At 41.6% G+C, this 25,714-nt stretch overlaps 1 protein-coding gene across 11 annotated transcripts in view; it reads left to right on the top strand.

Annotated features, from left to right (window-relative positions):
- The window catches only part of ANKRD27 (ankyrin repeat domain 27), a 74,411-nt gene that overhangs the window by 46,046 nt on the left and 2,651 nt on the right, over positions 1 to 25,714 (top strand). For 8 of the 11 annotated variants that reach the window (XM_048870714.2, XM_048870710.2, XM_048870713.2 and 5 more), the window contains 7 exons: positions 6,711 to 6,833; positions 9,065 to 9,262; positions 13,647 to 13,766; positions 14,411 to 14,572; positions 18,549 to 18,660; positions 21,973 to 22,054; positions 25,074 to 25,146. In XM_048870714.2, coding sequence (XP_048726671.2) covers positions 6,711 to 6,833; positions 9,065 to 9,262; positions 13,647 to 13,766; positions 14,411 to 14,572; positions 18,549 to 18,660; positions 21,973 to 22,054; positions 25,074 to 25,146 — 870 coding nt within the window. Of the gene's footprint in view, positions 1 to 6,710; positions 6,834 to 9,064; positions 9,263 to 13,646; positions 13,767 to 14,410; positions 14,573 to 16,913; positions 17,765 to 18,548; positions 18,661 to 21,972; positions 22,104 to 25,073; positions 25,147 to 25,714 lie in introns of those variants that run through there. The other 3 variants (XM_075118406.1, XM_075118408.1, XM_075118407.1) reach the window with 3 other exon arrangements.

Below are 25,714 nucleotides of genomic sequence, written 5' to 3'. Positions count from 1 at the left end.
ACCGGAGTCGACAGGAGAGTGCTTGGCGGTCAATTTATCACATCTTCACTAGATGCAATAAATCGACCCCCCGCTGGATCGATCACTCTGGAGGTAAGTGTAGACACGCCCTCAGTGTCTGGTTCTTTGGAAGGAAACTTCTTCTTATTTTGTAGATAAAAGTAATTTCATTTTTGGCAAGCTGTTTGGTGGTCAAGTTTTTTTTGCAGGAAGGTAGCTGGGAGAAAACCCTCACAGAAATGACTGTTGTATGTCTAATGTTGCTTTCTGAGCTACTGGAGTTTTTGGGGAGAGCTTCATGCCACGACCTATGCTTTTGATTAAACATCAGATCTTTATGTCCTTCCTGTAGGGTGTAGGCTGTGTCTATTATTGGTGTAGATTGCTAAGAGTTGTATTAGAGAATGCTTGCTACCAAACACTTTGAAGGAAACGTTTGTGTGGTTTTTGCTCAAGAAACCACTGCTTGCCGTGAATGATGATTATCAGTCTTTCATTTCTGAGTAAGTCTGCTCAGAAGCTTGTGGTAAAATAATTCTCTCCATATGTGGATACTTCAGATCTCCCTTTGCTCTTGGACCAGACCTGACTTTAGTACAGCATCTGACTGACTGCGTCGTAGATGAAGATCATGTGTTCCTGCTGGTATTAGAAGACCTGTCAGTTTTCAGACTTATTAGAAGCCTTCAGTTCTATTGATCATGGAAGATTGTTGATTTTTCCACAAACCTTAGCAGGAGTAAATGGTGCTTTTCAGCAGCTTTGTTCTTTTCTCTATGAGAGGTTCCAATGGGTGTTAACTAACAGCTGCCCGTTTCATAGAATCATAGAACTGGAAGGGACCTCGAGATGTCATCTAGTCCAGTCCCCTGCACTCATGGAAAGACTAAGTATTATCTAGACCGTCCCTGACAGGTGTTTGTCTAACTTACTCTTAAAAATCTCTAATGATGGAGACTCCACAACCTCCCTAGGCAATTTATTCCAGTGCTTAACTATCCTGAAAGGAAGTTTTTCCTAATGTCCAACCTAAATCTCCCTTGCTGCAATTTAAGCCTTGTCCTATCCTCAGAGGTTAAGAAGAACAATTTTTCTCCCTCCTCCTTGTAACAACCTTTTTTGTACTTGAAAACTGTTATCATGTCCCCTCTCAATCTTCTCTTTTCCAGACTAAACAAACTCAATTTTTTCAATCTTCCGTCATAGGTCATGGTTTCTAGACCTTTAATCATTTTTGTTGCTCTTCTCTGGACTTTCTCCTATTTGTCCACATCCCTCCTGAAATGTGGCGCCCAGAACTGGACACAATACTCCAGTTGAGGCCTAATCAGTGCGAAATAGAGTGGAAGAATTACTTCTTGTCTCCAGGCAAGGTTGAGCAATTCCCCTGGTGTGGCCTCATGCAGGTGAGTCATTGAATTGTAGCTTCCTTGCTGGACAATGGCTGTTGATGGGTTGTTTGACACCCTACTCGGGTGTTGGTTACTTTCCTTGCTCTTGCCTCAAGGGAGCTAATATCTGGCTGATTCCCCAACTTACATCATGTTTTAGTGACAAGCATACAACACAATTCTCATAACTTCATATGCATTAATGATATACATATATGGATAGAGAATGACTTTCAGCAGATCATAAGCTTTCCCTTGATATCTTACAAGGCATGCTTTATATGTAAGATCACGATTACATAAAAATGAGGAATATGGGGATTACAGGATGCTCCCCCAAGGTATAGAATGTCACACTCGTGTCTTGCTTACAAGACTCCTGCTAATACATTCCAGAATGATGTTCGCTTTTTTGCAACAGTGTTACACTGTTGACTCATATTTAGCTTGTGGTCCACTATGTCCCCCAGACCCCTTTCCGCAGTACTCCTTCCTAGGTAGTCATTTCCCATTTTGTATGTGTGCAACTGATTGTTCCTCCCTAAGTGGAGTACTTTGCATTTGTCCTTATTTATTAATTTCATCCTATTTACTTCAAACCATTTTTCCAGTTTGTCCAGATCATTTTGAATTATAATCCTATCTTCCAAAGCACTTTCAACCACTCCCAGCTTTGTATCATTCGCAAACTTTATAAGTGTACTTTGTATGTTATTATCTAAATTATTGATGAAGATACTGAACAGAACCAGACCCAGAACTGAACCCTGCGGGACCCCACTTGTTATTTCCCCAAGGAGTCTCAATTGTGCGATCTGCAGGTTCTACTTCCTTATCCCTCTTACTCAACTTATAGATGGGGCTGTTTGGGGGATAAGGGAGTGGGCACGGAGTGCACTGTTTTCAGTATGTGGATTACACTCAGTTTTAAATCTTCCTTGACCAACCTGGATGACACAGGTGAGTGCCTTAACTAATGTCTGTTTTGAGACTGAGGCATGATGGCTAAAATTCGGTCCAGATGAATTTGAATTGGTGATAGTAGCTTGAGGGAAGGAGTTAGAGGATATGGGACAACACTGGCCCCTTTGAGGGTATTTGTCCGCTATCAGTTGCCCTAAATGGCAACTTGGACAGTGTGATAGATCCTCAGTAGTCTTCAAAGAATTAGTTTAGTAGGGACCATAGTAGCTTCACACTATCAGCATCTGGCCAGGGGATTACAACATTTTCTCTCTAATGCAGACCCTGTTACAGAACAATTCAATATGGAAACTGAAGCTGGTGCAAAATACAGCAGCCTGCTTTCTTAAATGGTATATTTCGTTAAGAGCCAGTGCTAGGGGACCTATATTGGTACTTACTGGTTTCCAGGTGGACTTTAAGCTGTTGGTTTTACCTATAAAACTCTCAGTGGCTTTGGGCCTGCCTATTTGAAAGATCACCTTAAAGAACGTCTCTGAAATAAATTTACATTATTTCTGATGTTTAAAATGTGGCAAATATTTTACATGGGTGATTATCTGGGTTGAGGGATGTTGGTATGTTTATGCATTTAGGGCTAGCTCTTTACTTAGGCAAATAGGAAATGAAGTCAGTGGGCGTTTTGTTTGACAAAGGCAGCCTTATTCAGGCCATGCTATGGTAAAGTCAGTTGGTTCTTTGAAACACATAATGTGTAATTACTCCTGACATTAACTTCTAGTATTGCTTGTCATTGCCTGTTCTTGTGTGTGCTAGTAGAATGTGTTTTATAGTATACTTCAGAAAGAGAATCTGCTACAGAATAAATAAATATTATGGGTCTCCAGGGAGCTAGCAGACTTGCAAAATGGAGCTCTTTAGTCCAGGAGTGCAGTATTGGTTGCTTTTCTGGGTTGCATCTCACTCAGAAATGTAAAGAAGCTGTGAAGTGACATACATTAATTAGCAAGATTCGATTATAACAGCTTCATGAGATACTTAATGTGTGTGTCTATTTTAAAGTGCATTTAATGTTTTGACCAAAATCCTTGGTTAATCCATGGTAATTGGAAACAGATATGCTTGGGTAGCATGTTTTAAAGTTTTGGTGAGACATAAATTCAAATCTCAGCATTAGCATTTCGAAAGTTTTAATGCGGGGAGAGGCTTATGCAGTGGTGAGCTGGAGCCAGTTCGCAGGAACTGGTTGTTAAATTTAGAAGCCCTTTAGAACCGGTTGTCCAGCGAGGGACAACCGGTTCTAAAAGGGCTTCTAAATTGAACAACTGGCCAAAAGTGGCGCCTTAGGCGCCGACTCCGTGGATGCTCTGGGGCTGGAGCACCCATGGGGAAAATTTGGTGGGTGCAGAGCACCCACCAGCAGCTCCCCGCCCGGCCCCAGCTCACCTCCGCTCCACCTCCTCCCCTGAATGCTCCGCCCTGTTCTGCTTCTCCGCCCCCTACCCTGCCCCCAGTTTCATGCGAATCAGTTCACGCGGGAAGCTGGGGAGGGTTGAGAAGCAAGGGAGGCAGAGGCGGAGGCGAGCTGGGGCAGGGAGCAGTTCCCCTGCGTGCCACCCCTGCCCCCGGGTTACCTGCTGCGGCGCGGGCGGCCCTCCTCGCGGCCCCCCCCAGCTCACCTCCACTCCGCCTCCGCCTCCCTGGGCCTGAGTGCGAAGCCGCCACCTGCTTCTCAGCCCTCCCAAGCTTCCTGCGCGAACAGCTGATTCACGGGAAGCCGGGGTGGGGGGGTGTTCAGGGGAGGAGGAGGAGCGGAGGTGAGCTGGGGCTGGGCACAGGGCAGGGAGCTGCCGGTGGGTACTCTGCACCCTAAGGCATCACTTTTGATGTGATCAGTGGGGTGGAGCAGCTGCTCCCCCTGCTCCCCCCCAGCTATGTTCCCCCGCCCCTAGGAGCCAGTGGGACCTGCCGGATGCTTCCTTGGAGCTGTCCCAGGTAAGCATTGCTGGGACTCCCCACCTCGCCCCCTGGCAGGTCCCTCTGGCTCTTAGGGGCAGGGCGGGGTGGGCACCCACTACGGTGGCCCACGAGACCTCAGTTCTGGGGACAGTCAGGGGACGGGGGAGGAGGGTGGATGGGACAGAGATCCTTGGAGTGGGGGTTGGATGGGGCAGGAGTCCCGGAAGGGCGGGGGCGGGCCACAACCTCCTTGTGGGGTAAGGAGGGTACCGGTTGTTAAGATTTTGGCAGCTCATCACTGGGCTTATGTTTGTGATGGTGATTATGTTACTCTGTGACAGTACAGAGTTGGAGAGTAGGGTCTGCAGTGTGAGAACCTTGCAGATTCTGAAACTATTTAGGGTACTGAAAATTGTTTTCCTGCAGTCAGGGTGCTGCAGTGACAAAACACTGCCCTTTTTAGCTATTGCTGGACATGCACAGATACACTGGACAGTAAAACCTCGCTAATTTGCTCTTCTACAACCGCATACTTACCCAAGAGAAGTTCTCAGCTTTGCAGTTTACTGCATTTCAGAGAGGTGAGACCTTACTTGTGAAGAGGGAGGGGAATACAGGTGCAGTCATACTCTCCATGGGATGGCAGGGAGGACAACATATCCCTTTTCTATCTCTATCCCCCAGCACTTAATACCCTGAAACAGGCTTAAGGCCCTCATTGTTGCTCCTGGTGCTCCTTCCAGCTGCTTCTGCCTGGGGGCAAGGCCAGGCTGTTTGTGCTCTTGTGGCTTGCTGAACCACCCTGGGGGGTAAGGAGAAGACCTTGCTGGCACCTGCAGGATTGAACTGAGTGGGTGAAAGGGAAGAAGCCTGTAGAAAAGCTGCCCCTCTCCCTTCTGCTTCAGCAGCAGCTTGGAGATCCATTGCCTGTGCACTCCTGCAGCATCAAGCCCCGCTATGGAATCCAGTAAAGATGCTCTTATTTCTGTCTTCAATTGGTAGGAGGCATTGCCCCCTGTCTTTGCCCTATGCCACTGCTCGTTGGAAGGCACAGGGCAGATCTGTTAGAGACTCTCCCCCTCTAAGGCAATAAGGCAGTAACCTCCATTTTCACATGCTCCTGCAGGGGCTTTTAGTGCTGGAGCAGCACACAGGCATTTGTTCTATTATAAATGCTGCTGCCTAAGAGGAGAGGAATAAGATGGCACATATTAAAGCTTTGCACTCTCCATGCTACCATAATCCTGCATAATCCTAATGGACAGGTTCCTTTCCATTCCTGTGGCAGCCCCAGAAGAGCTACGTGAGCCCTGGAAGCCCTTACACCATGCATCAGATGGAGGGGAAGAGCACCAGCACCAAATAAGTGCCCTTACTTGTTTCAGGCTGTTCTTGAGTGCTGGGGTGAGGCCAAGGATAACATGATGCTCTGACCACTTTAACCCTGCCCTGACACCTGGAAAGGAACAATTGTCCATTTGTTTGGGGCACTACCTTGGGATTTGGGAGACCTGGATTTAATTCCCTCTTTGGCCATGGACTAGCTGTATGACCTTGGGCAAGCTACTTAATCTCTCCATGCTTCAGTTCCCCATCTGTAAAATGGGGATAATAGCACTGCCCTTCCTCGCAGGTGCTGTGAGGATAAATACATTAAAAGATTGTGAGGAAGTTGGATACTACAATAATGGGCTTGATCGAAGTACCTAAGACAGATACAATTACTTGGTATTCCCCAAATCTCATTGGTCCACAATGGGTTAATGAGGTTCTCTGTAAACAAACAAAAAAGAACTACTTAATGGTGTTTTTGTTATTTACAACTACATGTAACACTAATGTTCAGTGAATATTCTCTATGTGCAGCATTACTCTGTAGATTGTCTTCAGTGGAAATGTGTCTTACAAATGAAGGAATCATATTATTTAGACACAAACTTAGGTCGCCCTTCCAGGCTTAGGAAGTGCATCCAGCTCATGAGAAGTTATAGCTATGAGGAGAAAATGTATTGCACCTGCACAGTTTGTATGCTGGTTAAACTTCATCATCCTTGTCACTTCTATACTTTTAAAAGCAGATGATGAACAAAGAATCATGTTGACGTGAACTGGCACAAACTTTGGCCTAATCTTTAGCAATCTGAGCTAAAAGGATTTGAAAGGGTTTAAGCAGAGGTGAACACTGAAGTCTTGATTAGGCAGTAGGAAGTCATTTATAATTTACTTCATTGTTACTTGGTGAACTGCTGCTGGCTGCCTTGTCAACTGTAACATTAATTTTTTTTAATTTGGCCTGCAGGGAAGCCAAGGTTGGGAGTTGGCTCATTCAGGCTCTCTAACTTATTCTGTGTTTGTGAAATTAACATGTACATGTTTTTAATTATCAGGAGATAGAAATTTTGGGCAATATAAAGTCGGACTTCCTTTTTATGCCAGGTTCGCTATCTTTTGGAATGGATGGAGGAAGATATAGAAGAAGCAGACGAAGCTGACGATACAGTAACTCCAGAGCTTTGTCACCCATTATGCCAGTGCTCAAAATGTGAGCCAATACAAAAGGTTGGAATTTTTTTCTGTTCTGTAGATAGAATAACTTTTGCATTCCTGTAGTTAGGTTTTTTTAGCCCAGGGAAATAATATTCCTATTCTTCTGCACAGCTGCGTCTCTGCTCACAAGAGTCCTGTAATAAATGTGCACAGATCTTAATAAGAAAAGGAGTACTTGTGGCACCTTAGAGACTAACCAATTTATTTGAGCATGAGCTTTTGTGAGCTACAGCTCACGAAAGCTCATGCTCAAATAAATTGGTTAGTCTCTAAGGTGCCACAAGTACTCCTTTTCTTTTTGCGAATACAGACTAACAGGGCTGTTACTCTGAAACAGATCTTAATAGAGTTCATCACCTTATGAGATGAAGTTGCTGTACTTGATAATCAGGCTGTGGAAAGGATTGGAATAGAGAATCAGTGTTCAGAAGCTCATTTTGATTTCTGATGGGGGAGTGGAAAACTTGTATTTTTGGATTTTCTTCTTCACCCCCTTTTTGTATTGTTTTGGTCCAGGATTTGTAGTCCATGTTTTCAGTAAGTTCTGAGTAACTTCGTAAACGTGAGGGTAAAGAGCAACTCTGCTCTAGGCCTCCCAGTTGTTTCCTTTACCCCCTTATCTGCTCTAGGCCCTTGATAACTTGCCCTCTTGGCTCACGGAACGTTTTATTCTTTGGTAATATCTTAGCAGGAAATTTCCTGTCCTCATAAATATCAATACAATACTTATAAGACCACTTTATTGTTTATCATATCTTTCATTCAAACTGTATCTAAAAAACTAAAGAGCTAGATAAAATTATGGAGAATTGTTGTCTCCTTTACCCATTATTTATCATATAGCAGAGAGAGAAATGGGCTATGATATGGGATTAATCATGTTCCTTCTTGGAAGCCACTGCCATGCCTCCTAATGAGGAGTAGTATTGAATGCATAAATACTGATAACTGTTTCCTTAGAACACATGTTTTGGGTCTCATTTGTGGAAATAAGGAATGCTCATAATTTAAAGAAAATAGAATGCTAATTATCTGCAACTGAGAAGGAAAAATGATTATTGTGACTGAGTGATGGAATCTCTTGCTTACCGAAACAAGGGCTTTGAGACATTTTAGTTTAGCTAACTGGTAACTGTGGAATGACCACCTGGCTCTTGAATAAAAATAAGAAGGCATTTGTTAAGTAATCTTGCAACTACACACTGCAGTTGGGAAGAATGGGAAAGGTTCACTACCATTGTGAAACTTTGGCTTCCATGCAGTCTGAGAGAGCAGTAGAACAGGACATTCTCTAAGTAGTCTGTAGGCCACATCCCAGTTGGATCTCAAGTAACTTTTTCCATAGACGGCCTCCAAGGAATTCATGCCATATAGTCCCTCCTACTGTTCTGTCTCAGTCAGGGTACTGTTTCCTAAAGGGCTGTCATACGAATGCAGATCAATAAAGTTTAGCAGATCTGCAGAATTCCATTTCCTCAAAGTTTGTGATTTCCCAAAGACTATAGCAATTATTAGTATACACTATATTGTGCCATGGATTGTTTCCATAGGACTGGAATTAATTTTAGCTGTAGTTGTAGCCCTCAAAAACTGGACCTTCTCATAGCAGGGAAGTAGACTAAGTAATATCTGTCTCTAAGAATGTAGACTGTGTTCAGTTCTATAATCAAGTGTGTAAAACAAATGTGAGGTGTAACATTAACCCCTACCAGTCATACCATACTATATCCCACTAGAGCTAACAACTAATGCAAGTCTGGATCTCTTAAATCACCTGTCAAACTGAGCAGTTTTCAGTCCCTGCTAATAATAAAAATCTTTTTGTGAAATTTCTCTATAGTAACCTATCTTGTTTAAGGAGGGAAAAATAAGACAATTATCCGTCACCAGTGCTCAGGGCCAGTTCTAGGGGTGGGGCAGCAGGGCGATAATTCCCCGGGTGCCAGTTTTCAGGGGGCACTATCCTGCTGTGCCACTTGCCTTTTTTGCTCCCATCTGATTGGCTGACTCTGTGGGGTTTTTTGTTTTTTTTGGCTTGGCTCGGGCTGTTGATGCCAGTGCCACCCAACTGCTTGGCTTTACCAGGTATCTCACTGAAGGTCTTAAATAAGACTCCCTGGACAATAGTGTTTGTAATGTCTGTCTGCCTGTTTCATATGTACTATGCAGGTATTTAACTGCTCTTTACTGAGTAGAAAGTGTTGTGATCAGTTTTCTGTGGGTTTTATTCTTTCTCCCAACAGAAGCTTGCAAGAATCCCTGCTAATGGACTTGGAGTAAATGTTACAAACCAGGATGGCTTTACACCACTACATGTGGCTGCACTGCATGGGCATCCTGAGTTAGTCTACCTTTTGTTGAAACACGGTGCCAATATCAGTGCAAAGAATACTAACCATGCTGTACCTCTTCATCTGGCTTGTCAGAAAGGTCACTTTCAGGTAACTGGTTCACTTCATAGCTATAAGCACAGCAGGTAGATTTTATTGGGGTGTGGGTGGTAGCTGAGTAAGTGTGTGTCCTTGGAGGGAGGAGACTAGAACGGGGAAGAAAGGGGACAAATTCCTATCCCCTCTCTTCATTCCAGGAAGTGGGAGGGTTGGTTAAGGTAGCAGAGGCCAGAGTATAAAGGGGACTTCATAGTATTGTTCCTTGTGCTGCTTTATGCTGAAGAAGCAGACTGGGCACAGTGAGGCACTCTGTCTGCTTGGGTAAGGGATAAAGCCTCTTTCAGTAGCCTCAGCATGGACTGTGCTGGGCTAGCCTGAGGATTTTGTTTTGAAGGGTGAGGTGAGTAAACTAGACCAGACGGGTCTGGCCCCTTGTTTTGGAGAGGGGACACAGGATGAATGTATTCCTCCTAAATGTTAAACTTGATATGGTGCCTCAGGGACTCCCTTCTGAATCCAAAATGGCGGAGGGACTTGCAGGAAGGCAAGCTATTGTCACTTTGCAGCAGTCAAATGCAAGTGGGTTATAGCTCTGCTTTACTGCACAACCTGACAGACCTGAGGTCACCCCACACTCCTGAAAATCAATAGTAGTTCCCAGTGTGTGTGTATCTTCTTTATATTAGTGAACACACACATTCAGATATCAGAATATATATACAATTTCAAAACACTTGGTTACAGGCAGTCTGTCATAAAGGCATGTATGTGTCCTCTGCATCCATTGTATTCTCTTAGTGAGCTTCTCTATATGATACAAACATAGAAACTAAAGGTATTTCAAGGGAATCTGTGATCTAAATAGGTGAGGCCTTGATGGTTCTCATTAACTCACTGGGACCCCAGTCCTACTTCTATTGGAGATCGTGGGAGTTTTGCCATTACTTCGGTTGGAAGCATAATCAGGTCCAAGAGACTGTCTTGACTTGTCACTTGGCAGCAGTCAACATCATGCAGTGAAAATTAGGCCTTCTGGAGTGAAAGAACTAACCCATTAGCCCGCTACACTAATCTGCTACATACATTTCTTCAATCTGCAAACTACTTTGACACTGACTTCTTACAACTCATCTTGTGTAGTGTATTAACAGTGAGAAATATCTTTACATTCAAGTGAGGCACATTTGGGTGTATTAAAAATTATTAAAGCTTCCATATATAGGCAGCTGGACACTTCTCATTACAAGGTAGAATGACTTCTCCCAAATTAACCATTTAAAGAGGGCTTTTAGACTGAAAAGATTTTAGTTTTGTGATTACTTTAGCCTCCCAAGCTCAGACACTTTTCTGATACCTATGCTGTGGAGTAGGCTTTTAATGTGGTTTTCATGTACATTTTTGTGGTTCAAGTTGATTTAATCAGATTATTAATTCCTTGGGGCAGGGATTGTGTCTTCATATGTGTTAGTACAACACCTAGCACAGCAGGAATCCAGTCCTGTTGTGGGGGAGTAAGGGTGAGGGTTGGCCCTCCAGAAATATTACTGATAACATTCTCAGCCCAGAGTGTATATTTGCAACATCACTTACTAGAATAGATTTGTTTTGTTCTGGAATAGAAGGCCTTGACCCTGGTCTGTATCCCAAAGAATTGTCACTATTTACATTGTTTCCCATGTGCTTTTTGTATTGTATTTTGGCATGGATGTGTCAAAAATGACAAATTGAGCTTTCAGAGTAATAGTTCTAGTCTCCACAAAAGAAATATATACTACAGGATATCACCTCTAGCGGTCTCTTCATCATACGTATGCTTAGAAAAAAGTATACACCAGTAACACACACTATGAACTATGGGTCAGTCAAACATTTTTTATGTGAAAGAATTCTTTTCACTTCAAAACAAAATACAACTTCCTTATTGGTGGTCTGAACTTTGTGGCCAAACAAGCAAAGCAGTTTGCATCAGGTAGTGCTGTTAGCTAATATTTCATGTTCCAAAATAACTAAGTGGTTTTGGAAAATAGTCAAGATAAGCCTGACATAGAGCAAAAAGGAAGTTAAAGGTTTTTATGTCTTTAAAAAAACCTCCTATCCAGAAAATTCCCCTGAGAAAGAGAGAGAAGATGCCTCCCATGCTGCAGTAACCACTCTCTCAGTACTGAAATTGTTTATGTATGGGCTTTCTCCTTCTTAATGGCCTGAAATTACTGTATAATGTAAGTGTTGGCTCAAATTGAACCATTTCATATCAAACATGTTATAATAAATGTCTTGTGAACCGGCTTTTCATACATATTTTTATTCATTTTTAGACTGATTTCAACCCATGTTTAAAAACTTCTGCCTCATGTTTAAAGATTTAAAAAGAAACTAATTTAATAGCTATCTGCTAGTAGCAGAATTTCTGCTAACAGACCTCGTGAAATTAGCCCTGCTGAGACTGGGAGTGATGCTGTTTTAAGTAGATTTTCCCAGGATTTCATCCCCTCTCCATTACATTGCCTGGCTTAGTCTCCCTTATGGCTATGTATTCATATACTTTGGGTCATTCTTTTCTTTGTGTTGTGCTCCGTTCTTCTCTGAGGACGTGAAGTCATTGAGTTCCTTTTACATGCACTTGCTGCTGCATTTTTAGATGGAATGTGGTCAGTGTTGTACACACCTGAGTTTAGTTTTAGCGTAACGCTGATCTAGGGATTGAAACTTCCTTCTACCCTTCAGAAAACTGTAGTCAGGTGGATCTGTTTTCATCCTGTGGCATGTCCATCTCCTGGGCTTTTCAGAGGGTTTGTTCAGTATCTTTTGAGAACTTCACAGAGGAAGAAAGTCTCTCCCTTCAGAGTTCAAGGATATGTGTGTGTATATGCATGCACACATTGGAGTCCTTACGGGGGAGTGCTACGTTCTTCTGCTCTTTAATCATGCAGTCAGAGCAGGGAGACGTGCCACTTGAAGCTCTGTGAATGGTGTTTAGTTCCCTGTTTGGTTCCAGGCGCAGCTGCGGACATGGAAAGTACTGAAGGAGAAAAATAAGCTAGTTGAGGTGGTGGGGAGGAGAGAAAGTGGTTGAAGAGACTGATGTAGGGGAGACAGTAAATGGAAGGGGAAAATATTGGATGTGAGAAAGCAGGTGGAAAGGACAGAAATGGAGAAGGGGATGAGAAATCTGATATTTTTCTTCCTTTTCTCTCTGGGGTGTGGAAAGAAGAGAGGAAAAGCCAGTACAATGGAATTAAAATGAAGAGAACTTTAGAGAGAGAGAGAGAGAGAAAATACTAAAGAAAATGTAAACAAGGAGGAAAAGATGTCCATGAATGGTCAATGAATGTTAGTTCTCTGGTGTTAGACTGTATAGTACTTACCTGCCAATTATCCTACAACTCCCTAATCTGCTAGGATGAGGGATGCCAGGATGGCGTTGCTGTGGGGCATTCATCCTTTATAAGGTCATTGGCCGTGTGTGTGTGCGTGCACACACATACAATTCACATGTTCCAGAACCAGGTTATTTATTTTACTGACTATATGGGACTGGTGGGGAAAGTTTCAAATTAATTTTTTTTAACCTCTAAGGAGCAAAATATTAAAACAAAGTAGGTAGAAAACTGTGCCAGATGGTCAGCAGTTGACCCGGAGAGAAGCATCCTTCTACTGCTTGTCAGCCATGATGAGTGCTGTGTCATCCAGACAGATACCAAGCAAAGCATCCAGACTTCAGACAGAGGAAAAATCTTTTCATTGTTTGGATTTTCTTTGAATGTTAAATTTATATTGGATCCTTTAAGGATATCCTCCAACCTGTTTATTTTAAAGGAAAGTAAATTGCATGCAGCATTCCTAGATTAGGTGCTTAAAATAACTAAACTTTCTTATTGTGACCAGTGGAAATTTATACTGAAATTACTGCTTTTTCCATCTATCTGTGTTTGTTCTCCATGAACTTAACTTCCCAAAGTTGACTGGTAAATTTGGGTGCCTCCATTTTTGGCAGCCCCACTTTGAGCAAGCCTGGTTTTCAAAAAGTGCTGGGCACCCAAAATCACAAGTCACATTTGAAAATGCAGGCCCATGTAAGTCTGATGGGCATAGGTAACAAAGTAGCCTTTAGATTGTCTGCATAAGATGCTCCTTATTGGCATTACAACAAGTTGGCACAATATAGGAACATGGAGCAAGGGGTACACAAGGTTCAAGAATCCAGATTCTGAATTTTTCCTAGTTTGAACCAGTGTTCTCTGCATCAGTGGGACTCTTAAATTAAACCACTGGTTCTGAGTATCTGAAACACTTCACTCTTGATTTACAGTATCAGAAAATATATTCCATTAGAAGTGTCATTAATGGTGTTGCAGTAATGACAATGGTATTTTAACTCTATGATTCTGGTAAGTTAAAGTATTTTAAACTGGCATTTTAATCTCTCTTCCCATAGGTAGTAAAGTGTCTAGTGGATTGCAATGCTAAACAAAATAAAAAGGATGTACATGGAAATACTCCCTTAATTTATGCTTGCTTGAATGGCCAACATGAGATTGCTGCCTTGTTGTTAGAGGTAAGACTTCTTCACAGAAAAGGTTATGTTCAAAATATCCTTCCTCTTGTGATATTTAAGATGGAACCTTTAATATTACAAGTACTGAATACAAAACATTAGTATTAATACTAGTAATGCATTTATCCTTTAAAACTGCTGGAAGGAAAATTCAGAGCAGTTTTGTATCCCTCCCCCATTAACTCCATCCACTATGGTGTTTTGTTTAGATAAATACTTCTGTAATGTTATTGCAAGTAACATATATTATTTAACAACTTAGTGCCTGGTGTCTAGCTTTTTTGCTAATGGTGTATGTCATCAGAATTCCAGATAACTGGTAGCAAAAGCTGATAATATACCAAAAGCATTTTCTTCTTAAAGATCTCTCTCAGGCCTCACCAACATGAGTGGGATATGTAGCAGATATATGCAAAATGAGATGAGTTGATTCATGAAATTAAGGGGAGAATGATCACTGTTGTAGTGTTTATTGCTGTTGAACTCACTGTGGAAATCTACACTTTCTGTAAGTAGCTGTAAGGTTTCTAATGGATTGTTTTGGTGTAGTACTCTGTGCTTTTTTATAGGAGACAAGGAGAAAGGTAGTGTGATGCTATTTTTTCCTTATAACATTTAATTCAAATGTTTACTTTTTCTTCCAGCATGGGGCCTCAGTCAACCTTTCTAACAGAAAGGGAAATACAGCACTGCATGAGGCTGTGTTAGGAAAATATGAAGTCTTGGTAGAGCTGTTACTTCAGAATGGTGCTTCGAACCACATTAGGAACAAAAGACAGTGTACACCTCTTGACTGTGCTGAGCTGGTAGGTGAAGAAAGTCCACATCTACTATTAGTTGTCCCATTTTAGCTTGTTCTAAACTCCAGTATTAATCTCTTAGGAGGAAAATGGAATTGTACAGGCTTGTCACATAACCATTTCCAGCCAAACATAAGCGAGGATTGTCAGGAATATTGTTAATTTAAAATGATAGGTGAGGGCAGGAAATCCTGAAGCACAATGAAGCTCTAGCGCTCATTTGATAAATCTTGTTTTTGATTAACATCTTACAATATCATTTCTCTCCTTCTCCTTCAGTTTTGTTTTATCACAGGTCTGTTGAGAATTTCCAGCTAAACAAAATTTCCTTCTGTTTGAAGTTCTTCATTCAAATTTCCTTCTGTTTGAAGTTTCCTTCATTTGAGTTCTTCAGTTGCATTCTAACTGTGTTTCCAGAGGACTAGAAATGGCCTTATTTTGATTCTTTCAATTCCATGAAGTTCTTCATTCAAATTCCTTCTGTTTGAAGTTTCCTTCATTTGAGTTCTTCAGTTGCATTCTAACTGTGTTTCCAGAGGACTAGAAATGGCCTTATTTTGATTCTTTCAATTCCATGTAGCTTCTGTAGAACTGTCTGGCTAAAACAGCATGTACCACAAGGAACTGTGTTGCAAACATATTGGTAAAAGCAAAATAGAATTGGGGTACCATCTCTGTTAACTCTTAATGAAAAACTGCCATTGGTTACTTATTGAAATCTACAGCAAAATATGCCATCAGGGAGGGAAAAGACAAAACAAAACATTCTTTAGTAAAAGAGGATGGAAGCTTTAAGTATATGCAGAGCAAGTAATTCTCTGACTTAAATTATCACAGGATGTGCTTCATGGCTGGGTGAGTCAGGGCAGTCTGAAGGACCATATTGTTGAGTACTAGAATTCTTTTGCTTCCCTTAGGAGAATCCTTGCTTGGCAGAAGGGGAGGAAAGAAGTCCATTGCGGGAAGCTGAATGCTTTCTACCATAGATGATAGTGAGGCAGATTGTTCAAAGGAATAAGGGCTCTTCAGATTGTTTGTTTTTGTCCTATCATATATTTCCAAAATCCATTGTCAGGGAAAGCAATGTTTTAGACCGGGGCGGGCAAACTTTTTGGCCTGAGTGCCACATTGGGTTTTGGAAATAGTATGGAGGGCCGGGGGTCGTGGCCTGGCCCCCACCTCCTATCCGCACCCCCCTGGGACCCCTGCCCCATCCAAGCCCCCCATTCCCTGACGGCCCCCCCGGGACCCCTGCCCCATCCACACACCCCCGCTCCCTGTCCCCTGACTGCCCCCGGACTCCTGCCCCTAACTGCCCCCCGCCACCCCATCCAAACCCTCCTCTTCATTCCTGACTGCCCGCCTAGAACCCCTGCCCCATCCAACCACCCCCTTCTCCCTGTCCCCTGACTGCCCCCCACTGCCCCATCCAACCCCCCCTCCTTCCTGACTGCCCCCCTGGGACCCCTGCCCCCATTCAACCTCCTGTTCCCGCCCCGCCCCCTATCCACACCCCTGCCCCGAACTCCCCAGCCCTCTATCCAACCCCCCCTGCTCCATGCCCCCTTACTGCATGGCCTGGAGCACCGGGGGCTGGCATTGCTACAGCCGTGCCACCTGGCTGGAGCCAGGCCACGGCCTGCTGCCACCGCGCAGCACAGAGCACCGGGTCAGGCCGGGCTCTGCAGCTGTGCTGCCCCAGGAGCTCACAGAGCGTTGCACTGGTGGTGGAGTGAGCTGAGGCTGCGGGGGTGAGGGACAGCGGGGGGAGGGGCCGGGAGCTAGTCTCCTGGGGCAGGAGCTCAGGGGCTGGGCAGGAGGGTCCCATGGGCCGTAGATTGCCCACCTCTGTTTTAGACCCATTTGCAGTCCCTCTTGTCCCTTAGGTGCCTGGCTTGGCTTCCTTCTCTTCACTGTGTTCCAACCCCTTGGATCTCTGGCTTGCAGCGCCCTGTGTTACAGTGCCTGTAAATATGACAGGCCTAACTGTATTGGGCACCTGCAAGAAACTTTTCTTTGGGAGTCTGTGACCAGTGGCTAATTACAGTGACCTCAAAACAACTTATTCAGAACAAATATATTGTTTATTCATCCAAAGGTGCATAACCTCGCAAGCAAAGAGAAAAGGGTTAAAACACCAAAAGTCTATATGAATCTGGTCTAATCTAAACTTGCCTTACAAATTCTGGTAAGCACCACTTAGCTCAACTATATCCATTTCTGTGCTGGGAGCAACATAGCCCTGCTGAAGCTTCTCTCTCTCTGTTTCCCCCTGAGCAGCTGCTGCCCAGCCCCGACTTCCTGTCTAGGTGATGGTTTTAATGGTTTAGTATCCCTTTGATCCTAGGTTCTGGCCTTGGGGGAATAAATCAGGAACCAGGTAGGTAGGCATTTCCTGATTCAATAGTGTCTCTCTTTCCCCCTCTCCTCACTTTCTGTTAAGGACGCCTAGTATTCTCTGAGGAGGTTTCTATCTCTTTTTTCATTTCCTGCTTGTTTTTTTTTCTTAACAGCCCCTTTGATTTAACTCTGTGTAGTCAGACAGAATTAATATCAAGCAAATAAACTGGGGAACATATAAAATTCATGCAAAAATAATACAGCTCCCCCTCATTCTTCACATCCATACATCCCTCTCTTCTGATGCAAACCTTGCTCATTCTCTGATTGATTTCTCATCTTGATTACAGAAACCATTTTTTCCAGTCCTCCATTTTCTTCTCTCCTCCTCCAATTTGATATCAGTCCCACTGCTAGTTGTATTCCTCACTCCAGCTATCTCCACATTTTCCCTTCACTCCCTTTTGCTGTTTCTTACCATGTCAAACTCAAGCCCTTTTCACGCTCCCCTTCAGAGGTAATGCATGATCTTGCCTCCAAGTCTTCTTGCTTCAGCCTATTGCCTTTGCTTACTCCCTACTCTCCTCCTAATCCAGCCTCCTTACCACTCCCTTTATTGTCCTTTTTCAGACTGCTACCTTATGCTTGGAACAGTTCCCTGCTCCTTGCCTGCCTGGTGTCCTCTCTTCCAAGAATACATCCTATACTAGTCTCATCTTCTCTAGTAACCTCCTCACACTTTCCCTTACCTGAATTATTGTCCGTTTGCCCTCTGGGGAGTGCCTACCTCTTGTAACACACTGTGTTCAGTAAGTCAGGGAAATTTAAAGTGACTGTACTTTTTTTTTTTTTTTTTTTTTAAAGAAAATGGGAGAAAGATTATATTTTAAAATATAAAACAGCAACAGCCTTCTTTCTGAGCCACATGGGTATAGCCACATGTGTATAGTCATGCTCTGAGGGAAGAGCACTGGGAATCTCCTATGGCTACTCCCCTAGTTATTGCTTTAGTAATGCTTTAGAAATCAAGAAGATATTGGGATATTCTAATTGGCTGTGAGTGATGGGAATTCTACCTAAATAATGTTTAGTTAAATGCACAGCTCTAACTTCCCCATTTAGTAATAGCAATAAACGCTCCACAATATTAAATTACCCGGGATTATTGCACTGCGTGGGTGATTACAGTCACTCTGCTTTCAGCTTTGTACTCTATAACAGCCCCTAAGGTGCACTGCTGCCTGGATCTTATTACATCTATTATTTATTCATAAATTAGATCAACCCATAAATTACCTGGTTTAAAACAGCAATTTGTAGAATTGGTAACTTTCATCTTTTCTAAATCTGCAATATTTTAATGGTAGACCATCTGTGGAGAATACAACCTTTAGCTCACCAGTTTGGAATAGCAGAGCTTGTGTAACATTAGATGAATTTCTGCTTCCATTTAAACTTTAGATTAAAATATTCATGTAATTATAGGTTTGTATTTATAAAGGTGTATATCATGCTGTTTGTTGCAGTCATTTTGGCTGAAAAGGATTAACCAGCTCATTCTGCATTGACTACTAGAAACCTAATGTATACTGATGTTTTCTTTGTTTTAATAATGGTGAAAACTGAAACTCTTGTTATTAAGAATTCAAATATCATGAAGTTGCTACAAACAGCACCAAGCTATGCACCATCATCAGCGGAGGAAGGAGAAACAGACTATGGGCAGCATGTTACTGTCAAGATCAGGAAAAAAGGTATGTGTCGCATTTTTATTAGTATAAATAGAAAGAAGAGATTTGGGGATGAATTTGTGCTAGATCAGATATTCTCTAGTATTTATTTTATACATAAGGAACAGTCAGCTGCTTTACATACTATTTATTACAAGTAACATCTAAATTTACTGTAACTGAAAAAGATTGGAGGAGGGAAAGTAATTTGGCTGTTAAATTTACCTTGTGCATTTGATGTTACTTTGCGTAACTTTCATAGTCTCTTCTGAGTAGTCAGTTTTCTCTTTTTGCTTGTGAGTCTCCATCACACGCACCAACAGACATGTAACAGTGGGGAAAATGTGGCAGTAAAACCATCACAGCTGCTGGGGAATTGAGGAGAGGGTAGTACCTGACACTGCTTTTAGATTACTTTTTAAAATTGTGACTAGATTTCAGGTTGGCCGTTCCTTTTACACATTATGGAATCGGTAAACACAGAGGTCCATTTGTGTTTATACAGAGGGAGAAGAGAATTTGTTAATTCAGTATTCCTGTGTGTTTGCTTTGTGGTCTTTTCTTAATATATGTAAGGATAATTTTTTAAGAGAGGTGTGTGGAAAGAAGAGAGAGTTAGGATCTACGTTACCTTCACCGAAGACCTATTTCATCTGAAAAAAATATGTTCAAGTAGTCAAGTAAATGGGCAGAATCCGAGTTTAAAGTGATTTACACTGAAAAGCTGCCTTGGAAACTGAATGAAGGAAGTACTCTCTGTAGTTGTGCTAACTAGCTGCTCATGTTTGGAAACAAATACAATCAGTGCTACTAACTCTGCACTAAGCTATGGCAAAGTGCCAGTCTTGCCTTAAAATCCACCTGCAGTTTCTCAGATGAGCTGGCATGAGGGGGAGCAATACAACAGGAAAGATAAGTGACATTTTGCATTCGTGCTTAGCATCAGAAAAGGACAGGACCTGGTTTAAGGAAGACTTAAGTCTCTGCTTTTGTTTGTGTACATGCAGCCAGTTCGACTTGTTACATCCCAGTTGATCACAGGGCAGTAGCATTCTGTACCTATGCTGAAATACACATGTTCCATGAATTTGAACTCAGGGGTCGCAGTGGTTTTTGTCTGCTACAAGAAGCAGTGTTTTTTTTGCTTTGCTAGGTTCATAAGGTAACCTGTGGGTCTGAAATATCCTGACACCTGGTGCAATCCAAACCAACACACTGAGGCACACACTGCTTGCCTACCTAATGCATACATACGTTATGTATTTTACAAACTTAGCATCCAGGGGTAAGTTTACACTGCAATTAAAACCCACAGCGGGCCCATGTCAGCTGACTCAGGCTTGCGGGCTCTGGCTAAGAGACTGTTCAATTACGTTGTAGACATTTAGTCTTGGCTGGAGCCCAAGCTTGGGGACCCTTCGACAGGAGAGCATCCCAGAGCTGCGCTCAAGTCTGAGCCCAGACATCCATACCACAGTTAAACAGCCCTTAGCCCAAGCTCAAGTCAGCTGACACTGGCCACCTGGGGGTGTTTTAACTGCAGTGTGGACATACCCAGGAAGTCCTGGAGAAGCTAAGTGCCTTTCAGTCTTCAGCCTTTCAGAACCATGATTACAGCCCGTAACTTCATTTATTTTTATATGTTAACTTTTTAATGTAATGTTGTAACCTCCTCCAGGATGAATGGAACTGTATTTTTACTTTTTTTAGTAGCACCCAGATGTTTGGAGTCAGACATATCCTTTTGTTTGTTTTGCCCTAAGGAACAGTGACGGATTAAGTCCAGCATTCTTTCTAATTAGCTTGTACCCATATGGATGTTTTGCCCTACTTGCCTATGCTTCAAACAGCTTAATAAATGTTCACTATGGGGAAAAAATCTTATTTCTACCAAAATTAGTTAACTTATTTAATAGATAAACTTCAGTATTGATTTTTGAGGACTGGTTTTTCAGTCTCTCTACAAATGTATGTATCTTTGTTACCATAACTATGACATCAGACACTTTTGGACAGGCATTAATAAGGTTGAATCAAAATATAATGTGTATATTTTAAAATAATTGATTTATAATGATGTCCAAATGCATGAATGCAGTTTGGTTTTCAGTGTTGCTACTATTTTCAAAATTATAATGCTTTTTCTGCTACAGGACTAATCGCATCTTTTCATGAGAAATATATTTTTAAAAAATCAGAGTTTCAGGAGTAGTTTAAATTAATGTTGGGAGCTAATTAGAATCCACGGTACACAATGCCCATGCCTGCCTCTCTTGGGAAGTTTGTTGCTGTAGCAGTGGTCACAACCTCCACAGCAGGTTTTTGAAGCTAGAATGTGATACTAAGAGCAGCCTCTGGGCCCTTAACATGTGATCAGTTTAACCATAATACATCAAGGCTTTAGTTAACAGAGGTATTTCAGATTTTGGATAAGCTTTAGATAAGCTATTACCAGCAGGACAGTGGGGTGGGAGGGGGTATTGTTTCATGGTCTCTGTGTGTATATAATGTCTACTGCAGTTTCCACGGTATGCATCCGATGAAGTGAGCTGTAGTTCACGAAAGCTCATGCTCGAATAAATTGGTTAGTCTCTAAGGTGCCACAAGTACTCCTTTTCTTTTTGCAAAGACAGACTAACACGGCTGTTACTCTGAAACCTGTCAGATTTTGGTTGTGGATCAGGCAGTAGGTCTTAGTGTTGTGAATGATGATGTTGATAATTAAATGAAGTTGAGTCACTGCTTTAAAAACTTTGGCCAACCTGCAAATTTAGGTGAGCTTTTACAAATGATTATTGCCATTTTCTGATATAATTTTTCTTAAGAAAGATGATAAAAGTTTTGTAGTTTAACAAGAGAATTAGAGAAGTATCCTGATGCGAGAGGCAGAAATGCTACTTTCAGGAATGATGGTGGCAGTTTTATAGAACAGTAAGATAGCCATGACATAATAAATCTGAATAACACTGGAGTTATGTGGTGGTGATTCATCAACTGATTCTGACTTGGAAACATTTGAACTGAAGTCCCTGAACTTGAGAACTATTTTTACATAGTTTAACAAAATGCCTTTGTGAAGCTGGGACAGTCATGCTCATCTGATCAGGGCTGTTTCTTTCTTTTTGCAACTTCAAATGGCTTAAAACGTCCAATAAGAAGAAAATGTGACTGGTTCAGATGACTTCTATTATAGTTTTTAATGTGATTTTAAAAATTAAGTTCAGCAGATATCACTTTTCTATTCAAAACTGTTCTAACTTGATTCTAAAATATGATTGAAATTTAATTTCTCACATCCCATCTCCATCCTCCCCTCCTGTTTTTTTTAACCTGTAGTAAATGTTAAGCTACCCGAGACAGCAGATGATCCCATCAGCAGACGACTTCAGCTGGTCCAATCAATCAACAGGTTTAACAAGTAAGCATAGAAACCTCCTTGAAATACCACTGACGTCATTTCCCAACAAGTAAGAAACATAACTTTTTAAATAAAGAAGAAAATGGGCCAAGCATATATCACACTCCTGATAAGCTTTGGCTGGTGTTTTCAAAGCAGTCTAAGGGATTTTACTACACATTTCTCATTAATTTTAATGTGTGGCAAAATCATCTAGACTGCTTTGAAAATATCCTCCAAGCACTGCTTCACTGAGATATTTGAAAACTATGATGATGATGACTTTTTTAATAATTGCAGATACTTGTATTTAAGCTCTTATACATAGAATCATAGGACTGGAAGGGACCTCGAGAGTCATCTAGTCCTGTCCCCTGCACTCGTGGCAGGACTAAGTATTATCTAGACCGTCCCTGACAGGTGTTTGTTTAACCTGCTCTTAAAAATCTCCAATGATGGAGACTCCACAACTTCCCTAGGCAATTTATTCTAGTGCTTAACCATGACAGTTAAGAAGTTTTTCCTAATGTCCAACCTAAACCTCCCTTGCTGCAATTTAAGCCCATTGCTTCTTGTCTTATCCTCAGAGGTAAAGAAAAGCATTTTTTCTTTCTCCTTCTTGTAACCACCTTTTACATACTTGAAAACTGTTCTTATGTCCCCTCTCAGTCTTCTCTTCTCCAGACTAAACAAACCCAGTTTTTTTAATCTTGCCTCATAGGTCATGTTTTCTAGACCTTTAATAATTTTTGATGCTCTTCTCTGGACTTTCTCCAATTTGTCCACATCCTTTCTGAAATGTGGTGCCCAGAACTGGTACTCCAGTTGAGGCCTAATCAGCACGGAGTAGAGCGGAAGAATTACTTCTTGTGTCTTGCTTACAACACTCCTGCTAATACATCCCAGAATCATGTTCACTTTTTTTGCAACAGCGTTACATTGTTGACTCATATTTAGGTATGGTCCACTATGACCCCCAGATCCCTTTCTGCAGTACTCCTTCTTCAGAAGTAATTTCCCATTTTGTATGTGTGCAACTAATTGTTCCTTCCTAAATGGAGTACTTTGCATTTGTCCTTATTTGTCCTTAATTTCATCCTATTCACTTCAGACCATTTTGAATGATAATCCTATCCTCCAAAGCACTTGTAACCCCTCTCAGCTTGGAATCGTCCGCAAACTTTATAAGTGTACTCCGTATGCCATTATCTAAATCATTGATGAAGATATTGAACAGAACTGGATTCAGAATTGATCCCTGCAGGACCCCACCTATTATGCCCTTCCAGCATGATTGTGATCCACTGATAACTCCTCTCTGGGAACAGCTTTCCAACCAGTTTTGCACCCACCTTATAGTAGCTTCATCTAGGTTGCATTTCCCTAGTTTGTTTATGAGAAGGTCATGTGAGATAGTAGCAGAAGTTTTACCAAAGTCAAGCTATACCCCATCTACCACTTCCCGCCCCCCATCCACAAAGCTTGTTACCCTGTCAAAGAAAGCTATCAGGTTGGTTTGATGTGATTTGTTTTTGACGAATTGATGCTGACTTATTGTCTTCTAGGTATTTGCAAACTGATTGCTTAATAATTTGCTCCATTATCTTTCTGGGTACAGAAGTTAAGCTGACTGGTCTGTAATTCCCTGGGTTGTCCTTATTTCCCTTTTTAAAGATTGGCACTATATTTGCCCTTTTCCAGTCTTCTGGAATCTCTCCCATCTTCTATGACTTTTCAAAATTAATCGCTAATGGCTCAGATATTTCCTCTGTCAGCTCCTTGAGTATTCTGGGATGTATTTCATCAGGCCCTGCTGACTTGAAGACATCTAATTTGTCTAATTTGTCCAAATAATTTTAAACTTCTTCTTCCTCTATTTTAGCCTCTTCTGATCCTACCTCATTTTCACTGGCATTCACTACATTATACTTCCAGTCACCACCAGCCTTCTTGATGAAATCTGAAACAAAGAAGTCATTAAGCACCTCTGTCATTTCCCCCGTCATTGAGTAATGGGCCTACGCTGAGTCTTCCTCTTGCTTCTAATGTATTTGTAGAATGTTTTTTTATTACCCTTTATGTCTCTAGCTAGTTTGATCTCATTTTGTGCCTTGGCCTTTCTAATTTTGTACTATATACTTGTTTTGTTTGTTTATATAATCCTTTGTAATTTGACCTAGTTTCCACTTTTTGTTGGACTCTTTTTTGATTTTTAGATCTTTGAGGATCTCCTGGTTAAGCCATGGTGGTCTCTTGCCATCCCTCCTATCTTTCCTATACAGTGGGATAGTTGGCTCTTGTGCCCTTAATAAAGTCTCTTTGAAAAACTGCCAACTGTCTTCTATTGTTTTTCCCCTTAGACTTGCTTCCCATCACACGCACCAACAGACATTCAAATATCATGAAGATCATGGGATCTTACCTACCAACTCACTGAGTTTGCTGAAGTCTGCCTTCTTGAACTCCACTGTCCTTATTTTGCTGTTCTCCCTCCTACCATTTCTTAGAATCATAAACTCCATCATTTCATGACCACTTTCACCCATGCTGCCTTCCACTTTCAAATTCTCAACCAATTCCTCCCTATTTGTCAAAATCGAATCTAGAACAGCCTCTCCCCTAGTAGCTGTCTGCACCTTCTGAAATAAAAAATTGTTTCTAATCTGTGCCGTGCTGTGTTATTTTCCCACCAGATGTTTGGGTAATTGAAGTCCCCCATCAGCACCAAGTTCTGTGCTTTGGATGATTTTGTTAGCTGTTTAAAAAAATCTTCATCCTCGTCTTCCTGGTTAGGTGGTCTGTAGTAAAATCCAAACTATATTCTATGCTCAATAGTTGTTTATCCACAGAAAATACTCATAGATTTTTTTCTGTTTTTGTTTTTAATATGAACACACAATTCAGGTACCAGATCTTTGTATGTTATTGAAATGTTGCCATCTTGTGGCTGATGAATCCACAAGATTATGTTGCAGAAAGACTGAAACTAAAGGCATTTTGCTTTGTAGTTAGTTCTAATCCTTTCAAAATATATTTTTAGATCAAAATATTTACGGAGAACAATAACAAGAGATAAAAGTGTCCCTAATTTTGATGACGAATTATTGCATCAGGTAGGAGAAAATGTTTGCTTGAGTTCTTTGTATAGCAATTTTATTTGCTTCTACACTTACGGAGTCCTCATGTCAATCCTTACATCTCTTCTGTTTAGTCACTCATTGCAGGCTCCATCTGTGTGTTGTCTGTGTCCTGGCCAGAGCAATCTGGGATATATGTATCAAACCTTAGAGAGCCAGAGCATATGAGAAAAGAGCTGTAGTCAAGCGGAGATTAAGTTGATATTATTGGGTTTTTTTAAGTAGGATGAGCAAGAATCCTAGAAGGGACCATTGAGGTGGAGACCTTGGTGTTGAGATTCAAGATGGCTCTTACATTATAAGCTAATGTGCCCATTGTTAGGGAGGGATTCTTTGCAAGTAATTAAGGCAGCAAACTGGGTGTTGGAACTCCTGAATTCCATTCCCAGCTCTACTAGATTTCTTTTGTGACTTTGGGCAAGTCACTTAATCAGTCTGCCTCTGATTCCCCACCTGTAAAATGGAAGAATGCTTTTCTGCTTCATAAAGTTATGAGGCTTTGTAAAGCACTTCAAGATCTTCAAATGAAGATGCTCAATACGTT

This window comes from Caretta caretta, chromosome 12, assembly GCF_965140235.1.
Source record: "Caretta caretta isolate rCarCar2 chromosome 12, rCarCar1.hap1, whole genome shotgun sequence".
NCBI lineage: Eukaryota > Metazoa > Chordata > Testudines > Cheloniidae > Caretta > Caretta caretta.
Note: the sequence above shows the minus strand (reverse complement) of the source record. Positions and strands in the feature narration are given on the sequence as shown.